Source organism: Juglans regia, chromosome 4 (genome assembly GCF_001411555.2).
Source record: "Juglans regia cultivar Chandler chromosome 4, Walnut 2.0, whole genome shotgun sequence".
NCBI classification, from domain to species: Eukaryota; Viridiplantae; Streptophyta; class Magnoliopsida; order Fagales; family Juglandaceae; genus Juglans; species Juglans regia.
This window is the reverse complement of record NC_049904.1, coordinates 33,610,341-33,624,218: the sequence shown is the minus strand read 5'-3', so window position 1 is coordinate 33,624,218 and position 13,878 is coordinate 33,610,341. Positions and strand designations below refer to the sequence as shown.

At 32.8% G+C, this 13,878-nt stretch overlaps 2 protein-coding genes across 4 annotated transcripts; both read left to right on the top strand.

Moving 5' to 3' along the window:
- Positions 1–532: 532 nt before the first annotated feature.
- LOC109013550 lies at positions 533–4,106 on the top strand. 3 transcript variants are annotated; one of them, XM_018995689.2, is made up of 3 exons: positions 533–732; positions 1,230–1,473; positions 3,731–4,106. In XM_018995689.2, exons 2-3 carry the CDS (start codon positions 1,312–1,314, stop codon positions 3,896–3,898), a joined length of 330 nt encoding a protein of 109 aa, XP_018851234.1. In that variant the 5' UTR covers positions 533–732; positions 1,230–1,311; the 3' UTR covers positions 3,899–4,106. The 3 variants fall into 3 exon arrangements, with proteins under 3 accessions (XP_018851234.1, XP_018851235.1, XP_018851236.1); XM_018995690.2 differs by having other exon boundaries at positions 556–732; positions 1,291–1,473; XM_018995691.2 differs by lacking the exon at positions 533–732 and adding an exon at positions 741–936 and having other exon boundaries at positions 1,291–1,473.
- A 7,955-nt stretch (positions 4,107–12,061) lies between these two features.
- Positions 12,062–13,496, top strand: LOC109013598. The gene is made up of 2 exons (XM_018995740.2): positions 12,062–12,531; positions 12,681–13,496. The coding sequence occupies exon 2, from the start codon at positions 12,720–12,722 to the stop codon at positions 13,056–13,058; it is 339 nt and encodes a 112-aa protein (XP_018851285.1). The 5' UTR covers positions 12,062–12,531; positions 12,681–12,719; the 3' UTR covers positions 13,059–13,496.
- The last annotated feature ends 382 nt before the right edge of the window (positions 13,497–13,878 follow it).

Here is a 13,878-nt window from a genome sequence, read left to right as displayed (position 1 = left end):
CTCGAAGGTGACTGGTTCCATAATTTCTTTATGCATCATACCGTCAAGTATTTTTGCTCTTGTTTTTGCTAGCCAATGATATGGTTAAGGCATGATCTTGACTGTTCAAAAAACATATAGCATGAAAGATTCAAGTGAATGACTCTTTACACTTGTATAGGAAGGGTACAGGCCAATCAATGCCTACCAGCTAAAGTTCCTTGGGCCCTGGGGGAGGTTGGGTGCAGGATGATCTCATCAAAACTCTACCGCTCGACAGAAGGAAATCGACTTTATAAATTATAGGATATTTTTATCACAATGTAAATGATAATACAGATGCAATGGTAATTTTTTTTTTCTTTTGAGTGAGAACCAAATTTATTTATTTTTATTCAATCCTTCTTCCCTTTAAATTTATTGGTCAGTACTTGTGTGAAAATTTTTTTTTTTTAAGTAAATTAATATTTTATTCGGTTTGATGTGAAAGTACCCAAAAATTGAAAATAATTATTTAAATAATTATTTAATTTCCTTTTTCTGGAGATTTTTTATTTACTTATTTTTTTTCCTTCATACTCCATGGTGTCCGGGAACTTCGAAAAGAAGGAAGAAAGAACGACGCGTAAATAAAGAGATCTCAGAAGACACCCGAGTTTACAGGGGGAAAAAGCGACGCCGTGTTTTCACGAATCGAATTACGGACAGCTTCGTGGTCTCCGCTACATGCCGATTTTGCTAAGCCTTGAATCTGTGAGTTCCGTTTCCAGCATTTTTCCTTCAATTTCATGCATCTTCGTCACTAGGTTCTGTTTGGTTGGTGAGGAAATTTCGGAAATCAACCGTCGTACAAAGTCTTCGGGTATCAGATTAAAGCGAAAGTATTAGTATGTCTGTATTTGTTTATATTCCCGCCTCTCTTACTCTGGATTCTCTAGAACGACGCAGGGCGAAAAGGTGAGGGTTGCTTGAGGAAGCTTTTTTTTTACACCCGAAGCTTTACTTTTCTTTCATGGTATTTATGGAAATTGATTTAAAAAAAAAAATTAAAAGCCTTACGTTTGAATATTATTGAATTTCTTACTGAAAAATCTGATAAGTTTCGTCAATTAATGGTGCAAGAAATTTTATAGAGTTGATTTTTGTGGCTTTTATGCTTCTCGAAAAATGGATAACGTTTTTAACTTTCGTTCTGTGATCTGTTATACAATTGTTCCTCATTTTTTTATTTTTTTTTTCTTGTGCTGCAGATTCCATAAAATGTGTAGCGAGATATCGACGAATGTGTAATGCAAGTTGATTGTGTGACAGGTTATGTGAGAGCTGACTGTAATGATGTCGCGGCCCTGGGTATTGGTTTGTCTGCTCCTGTTAATTGTATTTACATCACAGTTTGAGTGGAAGCAACAATACGGGAATGAACTGGAAGCAAGTCCAAACGCTTCCCAGAAACAGCGTTATATATCTGACAGGGAGGAATCAGTGAAAGAAAAAGTGAGTTTGAAATAAATGGGTTATTTTACTTTCGGTCCATTGCCTGAATGTTTGATTTGTTTGTCCACATAAATTTTCATTTTTTCTCTGGAAAAATGTATTTTAGACTTTGGTCTGTAGTATTAACTTGTGCTAGTGGACTTTTTTGCTACTTTTGTGTAACCGTAAGATTTGGAAATGGACGAGAATTTTTCAACCCTAAAATGTTCTCTATATGGGGAATAGGGAAAAAAAAAAAAAAACCTCCCCTCCCAGTTCTATGTTGTTGGGATTATTTTTTTTTAAATGGTAAATAGAGCAACATGCTACGTAAGTAACTGCCATTTTTCGTGTAGCCAGTATTATTATGATTAATCTTATGTTTACTTAGCAAACAGACATTAAGTTTTTTGAATTGGTATTTTCTTGGGCTTCGGTCATTAGTTGTAATGAGGACTGTTTTCATGATCTGTTTGTATCCCTCACTAGTGCTTAATAGTACTTAGGCAGGCATTTTCTGTGTATACTTCATGTGTACTTGGGTTATGCTTATTCCTATCACTAAAGTGTTACTTTTACTTGAGGATAACTTGAGAATTAGGGTTCAAAACCTTCTTGTAGTTGAACTTGTGTCTGGTTTGGACCTTTTTCAAATTAGTTTCATTGTTGGTGATTTAGAAGTGAAGTGGGAACTTCAATTCACGAATCAGTCTTCATTAGATAGATATTTTACATGATAATATCAATTTTTAGATGCAACAGAAAGATAGCACAGAAGGCATCTAAACGTTGTTGAGGCATCTAACGATAGGGAGGATTTAGTATGGATTCACTGACCACAACACCATTGCTTGCTGAGGGAGCCTGAATTTATTCAAGGTGTACGTGAGTCCAAAACAATTAAGTCAGACTTGGGTGTGGCCTGGTCTAGACAAGGTTCAGCCTTGGTAGTATTTTCTTGGTAGAGGCAATTTGTTGGCTTTTTGCATGATTTCAAACGTTTCATCTGTCCTGCTAGGGAACTCTTGGAAAGTTCCTATGCAAACATTTACCTTAGTTATCGTATTATTTTATCATTCATCCCCTTTGCTGTAGTCGTTGACCCCACCACTAGCCAGTCAAAAGGAAAAGAATTTTGAAGATTTCTAATCACCTCTTTACCCTTGTCTTCCACCTTTGTTTTCTAAGGAGTCTTTCATTTATTTGGTGACAACCATTTCATTCATGCACTATGGCTTCTCGTTATCAACTGAAAGACATCTAGTCAGCATCATTTTCTTAGAAGTTCCAAATCAGAAAAGATATGTACAAGACCTTTCTTAGATTTATCTACATGCAGAGAATATGAATATGAAAGAAAGGAATTTCCATTTTGTATATGCCCGCAATGTCTAGTCAGCATCATGGCTTCCCTAAAAGTCTCAAACCCTCCAAATGATGCCCCCAAATGCTAATTCAGTCCCTTAGATCTTCTGGATCCACTTTGGATGTTAATTCTGTATTCTTTCCTGTCATCTACTATCAGTCCTGCTTTGAATTATCTAAATTCTTTGGATATAGTTGCCCGTTGTATCCAGTGCCATTTATTATCACTGCCAATTAAACTTGTCTACTTTACACAAGATCTGTAGGCTTGTCCTCCTTTAGCTATTTAACCAAATATAGTACAGTGTATCTGGTGTGTGATATTGTATAGTTTGACTAAAATAATAGAATAAGCAAAAATGGCATATCATAAGAGGATGAGTCAGATTCAATCAGTGAAGTTTTCCGAACTCCTCATGCAGTTGTAAATTTTTTTTTATTTGGTAAAATGCCAAATGCTATTGTTATTTCACATTCTCTCTACTCAATAATAGGGCCCCCAATTACATGTCATAACTTTTGCGAAAACTTTTCTAACTTAAAGTGTGCACACACAAAGGGCCCTGCCTTGGTGAGGGTTCCAAGTCATCAAAAAAATGAATCGCTTCCTGTAATTGTCTCTTGGAAAGTTCTATCTCAAGATTTCCGATTTATGAAATTTTCTTTTTTTACAATGCAACCATGTCCTATACTTTCACACTGCCTTGTTGTTTGTTTGCTTCAAATCATATATTATCAGATGGTTACCTGCTTCATTTTTTAGATTTTCCATATGTTAATCTGGGTGTCTTCGGTATTTAGTTTAACTAAATTGCTAGAATTGGAAGTTCCAGCTTGATTGTCCAGATGACAAAATTTCATCTTAGGTTACTTATTAGGCATCTTTTTGTTTTGGCTAACAATTTTACTGCAGATTATACTCTCTCAAGAGAAGAATATTCAGAAACTTAACGAGCTTGTGCGGAGTCTTCGAGAGCAATTGGTACAGTGCAGGGGTGAAAGTGAGGTGGTCAATGGCACAGTGACCCCTTTGACTGAACTTCTAACTGAGCTTGAGCGTCATCCAATCTTGGAGGATTAGTTATGGTTTTGGACATGTTGAATCAATATTCTAATATCTGTAAGTAGGAAATCTAATTTCCTTCGTAAGCTATCTTGATCCTTACAAGGTTCTATCAACATTGTTACAGTTGACTTGCAATTCATAACATTAATTCCACCTTCTATGCTGTCAATGCTTCATGTATCATGAAAGTTTTTATGCTATATGCTTTACTCCATCTTTTTTATTGTATGTAGCAATGCCCAATCTTAAAGTAATAGCATGATGGGACATCTTGATGGCATAGATGAATAGATACTTTAGTTTTGGAAGGAACTGAAAAGTTTTGGTGAGTTGGGAGTGGTCATGTGAAGGCAACCAAGATGTTTCAATTGCAGCTCTTATTATTGTACAATTATCTTTTGAAGTTCTTCGAAGTCGTATGTGAAGATGAAATTGTTTTATTAGGGTTTAATAAACAACTCGTATTTAGCAGATGAGAAATGCTATATCTACGTAGCGATGTTATAAAAGTAAATTCACAAACTGATATAATTACATATGATACGTTAGATATGTTTTATAATAAAATTAATTTTACAATCTAACATATCAAATCAATCAAGTCAATTTTTAAATTTATTTTTGTTTTATTTTTTTGTCGTTAAAAGCATTACTCGTAACATATATAATTTGAAAAATCAGTTGAGGCAAACTTTTCCTTTCCTAATCTATTCATCTCCTTTCGGTCATCCTTTTTACCCAACTTCCGTTAATTATTCAAGATATATTAATATGAAAAGTTTTCTTGCAAGTGAATTCATGTACCAAACTGCACACCAATTCTGACATGTAAGGTATCCGTTTAATAAAACAGTACGAATTGAAGGCGAAAATTATTTTTGTGAGATAGATAACCTCCTCTTTCTTTCAAAATTTTTCTTCTTGTAATTTTCTTTTTAATAAAAAAAATTATATCAGTATTGATACGCAATTTGATACATCAAATCGTTTGTATCTAACAAGATTCGTATTATTACGGCTACATCCATCTATCTCTGTCACCGACTCACCCTAATGGGGGTATCATTAATGGTTGTCCATAACTTTTCTTCCCTTGTTTTTTGTTTGTTTTTTCAATTTCGAGTTGGTTGTTCTAACTTTTCATTCTCGTATAGTTGTAAATTTAATAGAACTGTCTGATGAGTGATGACATTTCACTTCAAGTGTAATCACTTCCAACCGATCTCGTTTAGAGGCAATTTGGGGAAATTAAGCAAAACGGAATTAATAAAATTGACCAGTACTTGGACTCACTTTTCAATGGGTCCCGAATGTTATGCCATGGGATTATTATAGCTTGTTGAAAATATGGGCCGCGAGCCACTCTGTCGGCAGAAAACTACTTGTTATGTCTGGACCCAAAAAAAACATTAATTAAAATAAACAATATATCGACAATATAGAAAGAGGAGTCTGGGTTGGCTTTATATTCCGATTACAATAGTTATTGACCAAACTTTTAATAAAGATAAACATATAAAGTCCAACATATAAACAATATTTATAAATATCCCAATAAAATTTTCACACAACATTAAATGTTCAATAAATTTCATGATGCTCACTTCATATGTCTCTCTCATTTTAGCTCCTAAATTTCTCTTAAAAACAACTTTAGAAAATATCTATCTACATATCTCTATGCGGCTCAAAAACCCCTCATTTGAGAGCTTCTTTAGGTCTCGTTTATTTTTACAGATGAGATGAATTTACATTAAAGTTAAAAATTAAATAAAATATTATTAGAATATATATTTTTTAATATTAATTTTATTTTAAAATTTAAAAAAATTAAATTGTTTAGTTTATTTTGAGTTAAAATTTATAAAAATTAAAATAATTATATGAGATGAGTTAAAAAAAAATTATAAAAATAAACGAAAAATAAGAGAAAAAACTAAAAAATATAGGCATACATATATTCCAAAGGAAAAGCTGTTAAAACATTGGAAATCTCAATGTTCCTGTAGGAAGCATTTCAATTCCCTGATAGGTTCTTGGTGGGGTTTGGTTGGCACATAAAATGAACGAGTTAATGAAGTTTGAATGCTTCTCTGCAATGAAATTAAAAGGAACAGAACTTTCACCTTCTCTCTTTCTCTGTCCAGTTAATATATATATATGGAGGCTAATCAATCTGTACTGTAGGTGTGCAACTAAATGCTTCGCATCTCATTTCAATGTGGAGGAGGTTGAGAATTCCATTCAAGTTTCATGAATAGACTATAAAAAAAAATTTATAGCATACACCCGACTTGATTTACACACTAATAAATGTTTTAGTCACAAAAATATCTCATAAAAATGATACATTAGATTATAAAGTTATTTTTTATTATAAAATCGATCTAACGTATTATACGAAATTATTTTAATTTGTAAATTTAATTTTAAAAGATCTTTTTATAACTCTAACACTTCTATTACACGTTAAAAAAAAAAATTGAGTCATTCACTATGAACAGATGGAAATTAAAGAAAACGTTCAAAGATCCGACGGTTGGAAAAAAGTACCGATCGAGTTGTTGGGATGTTGATCAAAACTTCATTCATTGTATTTAATTATGGATATATCTTTCGTACTAAAGGACTATGACTTTGTCAATCTGTCTGATGGATGAAATAGTTCCCCATAATGATGAGTCCGATCCCCTGCCAATTTATAAGTAGGTTTTGTTAAAAAAAAAATGTGCCCAATTTTCGGATTTTGATAATTAATTATAAAGATCTCATCTGTTTTGTGGGTGAAATATTAAGGAGGGACACAAATTTTCTGCCACCTACCTACGTATCCCGTTTGCAGGCCGCAAAGAACATTTGTGAACATGTATAATTCTACAGCATAAAAGACTCTGACACGCCATTTTTTTTATTTTATTATATATATATATATATATAATAAAATTGAATTTATATGTAAACGTCACATCAACATCCTATAATTTAGTTTTGAGATAAAGATAAAAAAAAAATTAAAAACAAAAAAAGTTTTTGAAGGAGATCCTTGTAAGACAATTATTCTAAGAAAATAGACATATATATATATATATATATATATAAAAGAAGATCTTTACACCCCAACTCTACTGCACACAACAATTTCAAATGATCTTTTTTAAATTTCTCTATTATATTATGCGATATATGAGGTCATGAGAGATTACAAAAATCATCCATTATAATCGATTTTGCTCTTAAACAACACGTGAATGTAGACTTTATACCGAACCACATAAATCTTTGTATATTTTTTTATTTATTTATATTTGTTTATTTATTATTTATTTTATGGATGAATGCGAAGAACACCATATCGACGCCCAAATCACCATTGTGGGTCTGGGATAATTCTTTCCTCTATTCCGACATGTTATGCAAATTTAAGCATTAACATTTATATATATATAAGTTAGAATTGAACGATGGTGCATAACACAATGTTATGATAATTGGATTATGAAGTATGTTTATTTTGATAATTTGGATTATAAAGTACTAAATTCTTGATAATTTGAGAATATATTAAAGTATAGTTTATTGCAAAATTCTTGAATTTACCATCTTTGATCACGTCGATTCGTGTTATACATTTTAAAAATAAAAAGAAATATTTTGTCCATCCCATATAAAACCGATCGAATAAAAAAAAAGAAAAATCATTTAATTGGATCACATTAATCGCCTTGTAAAAAATGCAAATCTTTTAATATTATTCATGTTTCGCCCATGATGCATTATTATTTAGTCGTATTTAAGTACTGATTGTTTACGTACTATTATATATAATATTTATTGTATATAATATTTATATTGGTTGGTGTCATTTTCATTGGCAACTAATTAATGAGTACGTAATATATTGCATGCATCCCAATCCAATGTACAATGGTTATAAATTTATAGTATATTCACAATAGAGGCAGTCAGCAGACAGGCAGCGGCCCTGAGGCTGGAACCTTTTTGAGCTTTACTACACAACTTTTACCACATTCCACACTCTATACTTTTTTATATTTTTTTAAATTTTTTTTTTTGAGTTTATTCTTTTTAAATTATTTTAAATTTTTTATTCATTATTTATTTAATAAATATTTAATAAAAGAAAAAAATAATAAAAATTAAAAATAATGTGGAATGTGGAGGTTGTATGAATAGTAGGAGGTTAAATAGATTTTTTGTAAAAATAAATAAATAAATAAATAAAAGAGAGAGAGAGAGTTTTGTCACATTATTGATGTACTAAAAGGGAGTAACTTCAAAAGAGAATTGGGAGTTGGGATCGAAGACATGCATTCAGGGAAGGGAATTTATTTTCACTGCTTTTATGCATCAGGTGCATTTATACACGTCCTTTCAGAGGGTTCAATGGACAATTTGGAGGCGTTAAATTCAGAAGAGAATTAATTGAGGCTTCGTAGCCTGCCATTTTATTGAATATATGTGTATAGTACGTGCTGATCATAATTCCCTTTTCTTTTTTCTTCAACAAAATAAAAGGATATTATGCATTATAAATATTTAATTTTTTAATAATGAGTCCTACTCTTTTTCAAAGCGTAGTTTACGCACTCCACAATTGTATGTAGTATTACTTTAAATATTTATAACAAATCTACAATCTAACAACATTTTTTTTTTTACAAACTGAAAAAAATATTATTTTGCCCATTCATAATTAAAGCCTAACTGTTCATGTAATTCCCTAAATTAAAAGTTTTATAAATTTTAACGAAGGAAATTGTAAAAACACTATATTTAATACAAGATTGTGAGGATTGTCAACGGGATTATTCATCGCATGGAGGGTAGTAGTCGTGTGGTTTACGATGGTTCTAATGATTTCTAATCTTAATATTGAGAGATAATTTAATTTAAAACATGAGAAATGTTTTAGCCATCTTTTAAAAGTAAATTTATAAATTGATGTAGTTTGATATAGTATGTTAGATTATAAAACTACTTTTATTATAAAGTAGATCTAACGACGTAATATATAAAATCATAAGAATTTATGAATTTATTTTAATAAAATCTCTTTGTGACTATAATATTTGATCTCTTAAAATATAAGCTCGGCAGAGGCATGTGATGCATCATTAATACACCAAGTTGTGCTTTAAATGTAGAACTAATTGGATCCCATGAGCGGAATAATAGAGGAGGATGGGAAATTTTAAAATCTCCAAGTCCAACATCGACTGTCTATTATAAATTACTTTTCTTTATAATTCGAGCTTTGGAAAAATTAATATGTAGTGGTTTCTCACTAGGAATCCTGACTTTATTTTAACCCCAATTAAGACTTAAAATTATGATTCACCTAGATAGCGAGATTATTACATGCATGCATGGTGTTGTACATGATTCAGGTTGAGCTCAGACTAAGCATGATTTGTAGGCAAATCAGCTTAGGCCAATGCAAGCTGTGGAACATGGAAGTACTTCGATTGCCTAGTCCTCCATGTCACAGATAAATCCACGAGTAAAGCATTTCCAGAGCTCAAATGAATCGACCAGATCAGCCTAGAGTCATCGACGGCACTAGAAAAAGTGAAGACCTTTTATTTTCATTTGGATTTATAAATCATGACATGTGCCGAAGATCATTAGCAACTAATTATCAAATTAAATTTTAAAATTTATCTTTCAAATCAAATTATGTCATGTAAATAGTAGTTTGTGGTGTAGAAGCTTGATAATAGAATAACTCTGAAAATATTTGGAATTTTAAATAATAATAAAAAAAGGCATTATAATTATTGTTGTATTGTATAGATGGCTTATATTAATACGTGCTTATCCAAGACTGACTTGAAATAAGATGTAGAATAATGAAGGAGCTCAACCTTTGGTGGCGCTCATAAAAGCCCCAACATTATCTATACCCACTAACCACTGAAGACAGCTTACTATTTATTAGAAATAACCAAACAACCAGTTGTTCATTAATTCATCAAATCTTAACAAAGACACTGCTTAGTTAGTGGGGAATTGATTCCCTTAGAAGGGTATTTTAATTCTACAACATTAAAAATGTCAATGTTGGTGTAAACCATGAACAAGAAAAAGAGCTAAATTTGACAAATAGTTATTCTTATCATTATACGATATCAAATGGGTGTAAGATAGGATCGGAGTAGTGTAAGACTAACTTATATGATATATATTAATCCGATCTATATAATTTATTAAGCATTTAATGATGTTCGGTAAATTCACTCAGGTAGCCATATATATTGTGGAGTCTATTTTGCATATATCTTACTTACTGCTTTCTTTTTTTATTTCCTTATTGTTAATTAAAAAAAAAAAAAGTTCATCTCTCAGATGTTTGTCTGTAGAGATTGAATCATCTCTTTCTATGAAGGGTGATGTTGAGTCTCTGTTTAGGCAGAGTGTGTTGTCTCTTGAACGTTTAACTGTAAAGAATATCAACAATAGTGAAGACCAGACCAATCACAAAAGGAAATAGTGTACTGGTGGAACTCCAAATACATTATTTTGGTTTATGATGTCATATTTGATATGTGGACATTCCAGAATGTATCAAGTCCTGTATGTAAGTTTCTCTAATGAATGAATGATGATAATTTTTCTTAAAAAAAAAAAATTCACTTTAGGTGGCGATATATACTATGGAGTCTATTTTCTCTCACTTTTAAGCCTTAATATTTAGTCAAGAACTTTAGGAAATTCCTATCAAGCTAGACTATATTCATGTAATCTACAAACAAAAATGGAAAGGTGAATATGCACCAGTTATTGAGTTGCGTGGTACAAGCTGCTAAGATGACTGGAGGGAGTGAACTCAAATTGCTGCAGTTTGTAGTCTGAAAAGATGTTTGATTTTGTTTATAAAACTCAACTGGCAGCGTATAGTAAGCTGTAAACCATTATTAGAGCATGGGTCCAATGATGCCAAGCAAATTAATATTTTCAGGCTTTGTGACTGAAACAATACCCGTGGATGTGAATGTGCCTTAATTTCTCGCCGCAGTATATTTATGCTAAATGAATATTGCGTATTTCACCCTGGATATAGCTTTTATCAGACGGAATTATTGTAAAATAAATGTTTTAGCCATCAAGTAATATACAACTACACCTACAAATTAACGTGATTTTATATTTTATGATGTAATAGGTTAAATTGTAAAATTATTTTATTATAAAATAAATCTAACGTATTATATAAAGTCATATCAATTTATAAATTTATTTTAATAAAATTTCTTTATAACAGTATCACTTCTTTCATATGAAATTTGATTATATTATGAATAGTGTGAGAAATCTGTATTTTTTTTTTATAGATTTATATAAGAATTTAAAAAAATTATAATAATTAAATGAAATGAGATAGAAATAATTGGATAAACCAACGAAACCTTATGCCCACCTCTGTTCTTGCTGAAACGCGGGAGAGGTTCAGCAGCTGAGCATTTCTGCTCCATCTGAGCGTTTATCCATGAGGATTGGCAGGGACCACCTTCTCTCATCTGGCGCATCTAGATGAAGTACGTGTGGGTCAGGAAAAAGAAATGTTGAAACTGATGTTACATTTGATTTGTGGGTTTTTTTTTTTTAATTTTTTTATTTGATTTCTGTGGTTTGCTATTAAATTTCTACGAACAGTAACATTAACCTGAGTTGACGTTGGATGTTCAACTTTATGTTTTGCGGTTACACTTTTTAATTTTGCATGGATATTCATTTAAATAGTTGTCCCATTATTTTCTTAACATTTAGGTTGTGTTTGGTGGTAATATTGAGTTAAGTCTAATTTTAAATTAAATTTAATATTTAATTATTAAATTATTAAATTTATTTTATTTCAAAACCTTCTTATACGTATAACTCATAATTTTTTTAATTTAATATATTTTTACACGTGAGATTTATAATTTTTTTAATTTTTTAAAAAATATATTAAATTCATCTTAACATCTAAATATATTTTAAATTTAATTTAAATTGACTCCACATAATTCACTATTATTCATAAATAATTATGTCCAGCTTAACCTCCAAGCACAGTTGAAGGTGGGGTTGGGTTTTAGAAGATGGGTTTAGGCTTTAAAAGCCGTTGGTTTTGCCTTCGCTGCATTCTCTGCTGCCTCACAAATCCTCGAAACACCGCCGACCCCAAAGCAATGAATGAGGGAAAGCCTCACTGCACTTTGTAATTGCAATATTTACTGCAATTTCCCTCTTCCTGCATTACTTCTTGTTGGGATTTTTCCTACAATTAATACATTTCCTGGCCTCAATTACACCTTCTTCTACCCAATACTTCAATTCAATTCAATTCCATCTCTCTCTCTCTACCTAAAACCTCCGTCTCTCACCCACAATTAAATTAAGCTTTAAAGATAACCCTTCGCTCTCCCTTCGCCTCCCTTATATATATTGGGTCTTGGAGTTCCATATTGACCAGCAGAAAAACCAGGTTGATTGGTGCCGGAGCTGGTCACGGTTCCTATCTAGCCTCCCTTCAGCCCTTCCTCTCTCTCCTATTCCTATCCCTATCACTCTATACTCAGCCTCAGCTGTAATTGGCCGAGCCCTTAGGATTGGCACAATAGTTCCATTAGTTCTTCAACCTTAAGGTATACCAAGTGACCACCTTCTTGTAACACCCCTGTTCTTTGAAATTCATTTTCAAGTTACGTGCTTTGTGTGTGCAATTATTTTCCATGAAACTGCTTCCTTTTTCGTTATTGAATCAGCTTTGTTTCTTTTTGGTGCTTTTTTGTAGGCAGGGTGAGGCATATTTTCAGAAAGTAGACGCAGAAAGATGAGTCGCAGAAGTGGAAGCGGTCCAAAGCTGGAATTGAAGCTGAACCTGTCACCACCTAGACCCAACCCACGAGTGGAGTCGCCGAGCCGCTCGGCCACGGTGTCGCCGACATCCCCACCAAGCTCGTGCGTGTCATCAGAGCTCAACCAGGACGAGTCTCTCCGATACCCCAACAGCCCTGAGGCGACGTCCATGGTGCTAGTGGGTTGTCCACGATGCCTCATGTACGTGATGCTGTCGGAGGACGATCCCAAATGCCCCAAGTGCAAGAGCACCGTTTTGCTGGACTTTCTTCAGGACACCAGCAGCTCCAACATGAAGACAGGGAAGAGTTAAAAGGGCTACGGCCTCTCTAAATTCCCATAAAAGGGACTAGGACTTCTAGTTTAGCCTTCTCTAGTCTAAGGTCTTTTGTTTTCGACTCTCTTTTTGTCTTTGAGAAGGCAGCGCTATCTGCGCTCCATTTTTAGCTCCATCCCATACCAATATTTGAGGAAGATTATTCCTAATCCTGGTATTATAAAAAAGGTGGGATCTGGAGACCCTCCTTATAAAAGTGGAGCGCGAATATCACTACCTTTTTTTCATTATTTTCTTATCTTAATTCTAGAGAATAGGAACATGGGCAATCAGGGGCCTACGTCTTAGTGCTACGAGTGAGTGTCTCCGTTTCAACTTTCTTTTTGGGTTCAGCAGAAGACGATGTAAACGAGTTTAGCTTTAGCTGCCCAAATTTTTCTTTATCAAAATGTTAGGTAATATTTATCTTTCTCCTTTCATTTCCCGTGTGTGTGTGTGTGTTTTTTTTTTCCTGTCATTACTATCTTTTTAATTATTATTAGGGGTTTGATATTATAATAAACAGATATTTATTAAAAAAAATACGATGAATATCATCCTTTAAAAACAAAAAATGCCACGTCCAAATTGTTAGGTGGTGAAAATGCAAGATCTGTGAGTTGCCCTCGAGGGTAAAGGTAAACTCTTGAGGTGCAGTGGATTTTCTGGTACATCAAGAAGTTGAGAGCAGGTAGCAAGGTAGAACGGTGTGTGTTTGGGCCCACGTTGACAATTGTCCCTAAATCCAGACAACCCTGTGTTGCTACTTGCATATCTTCAGAGCACTGGCCCCCGTGGGGTCATTTGCAGGGCCCCA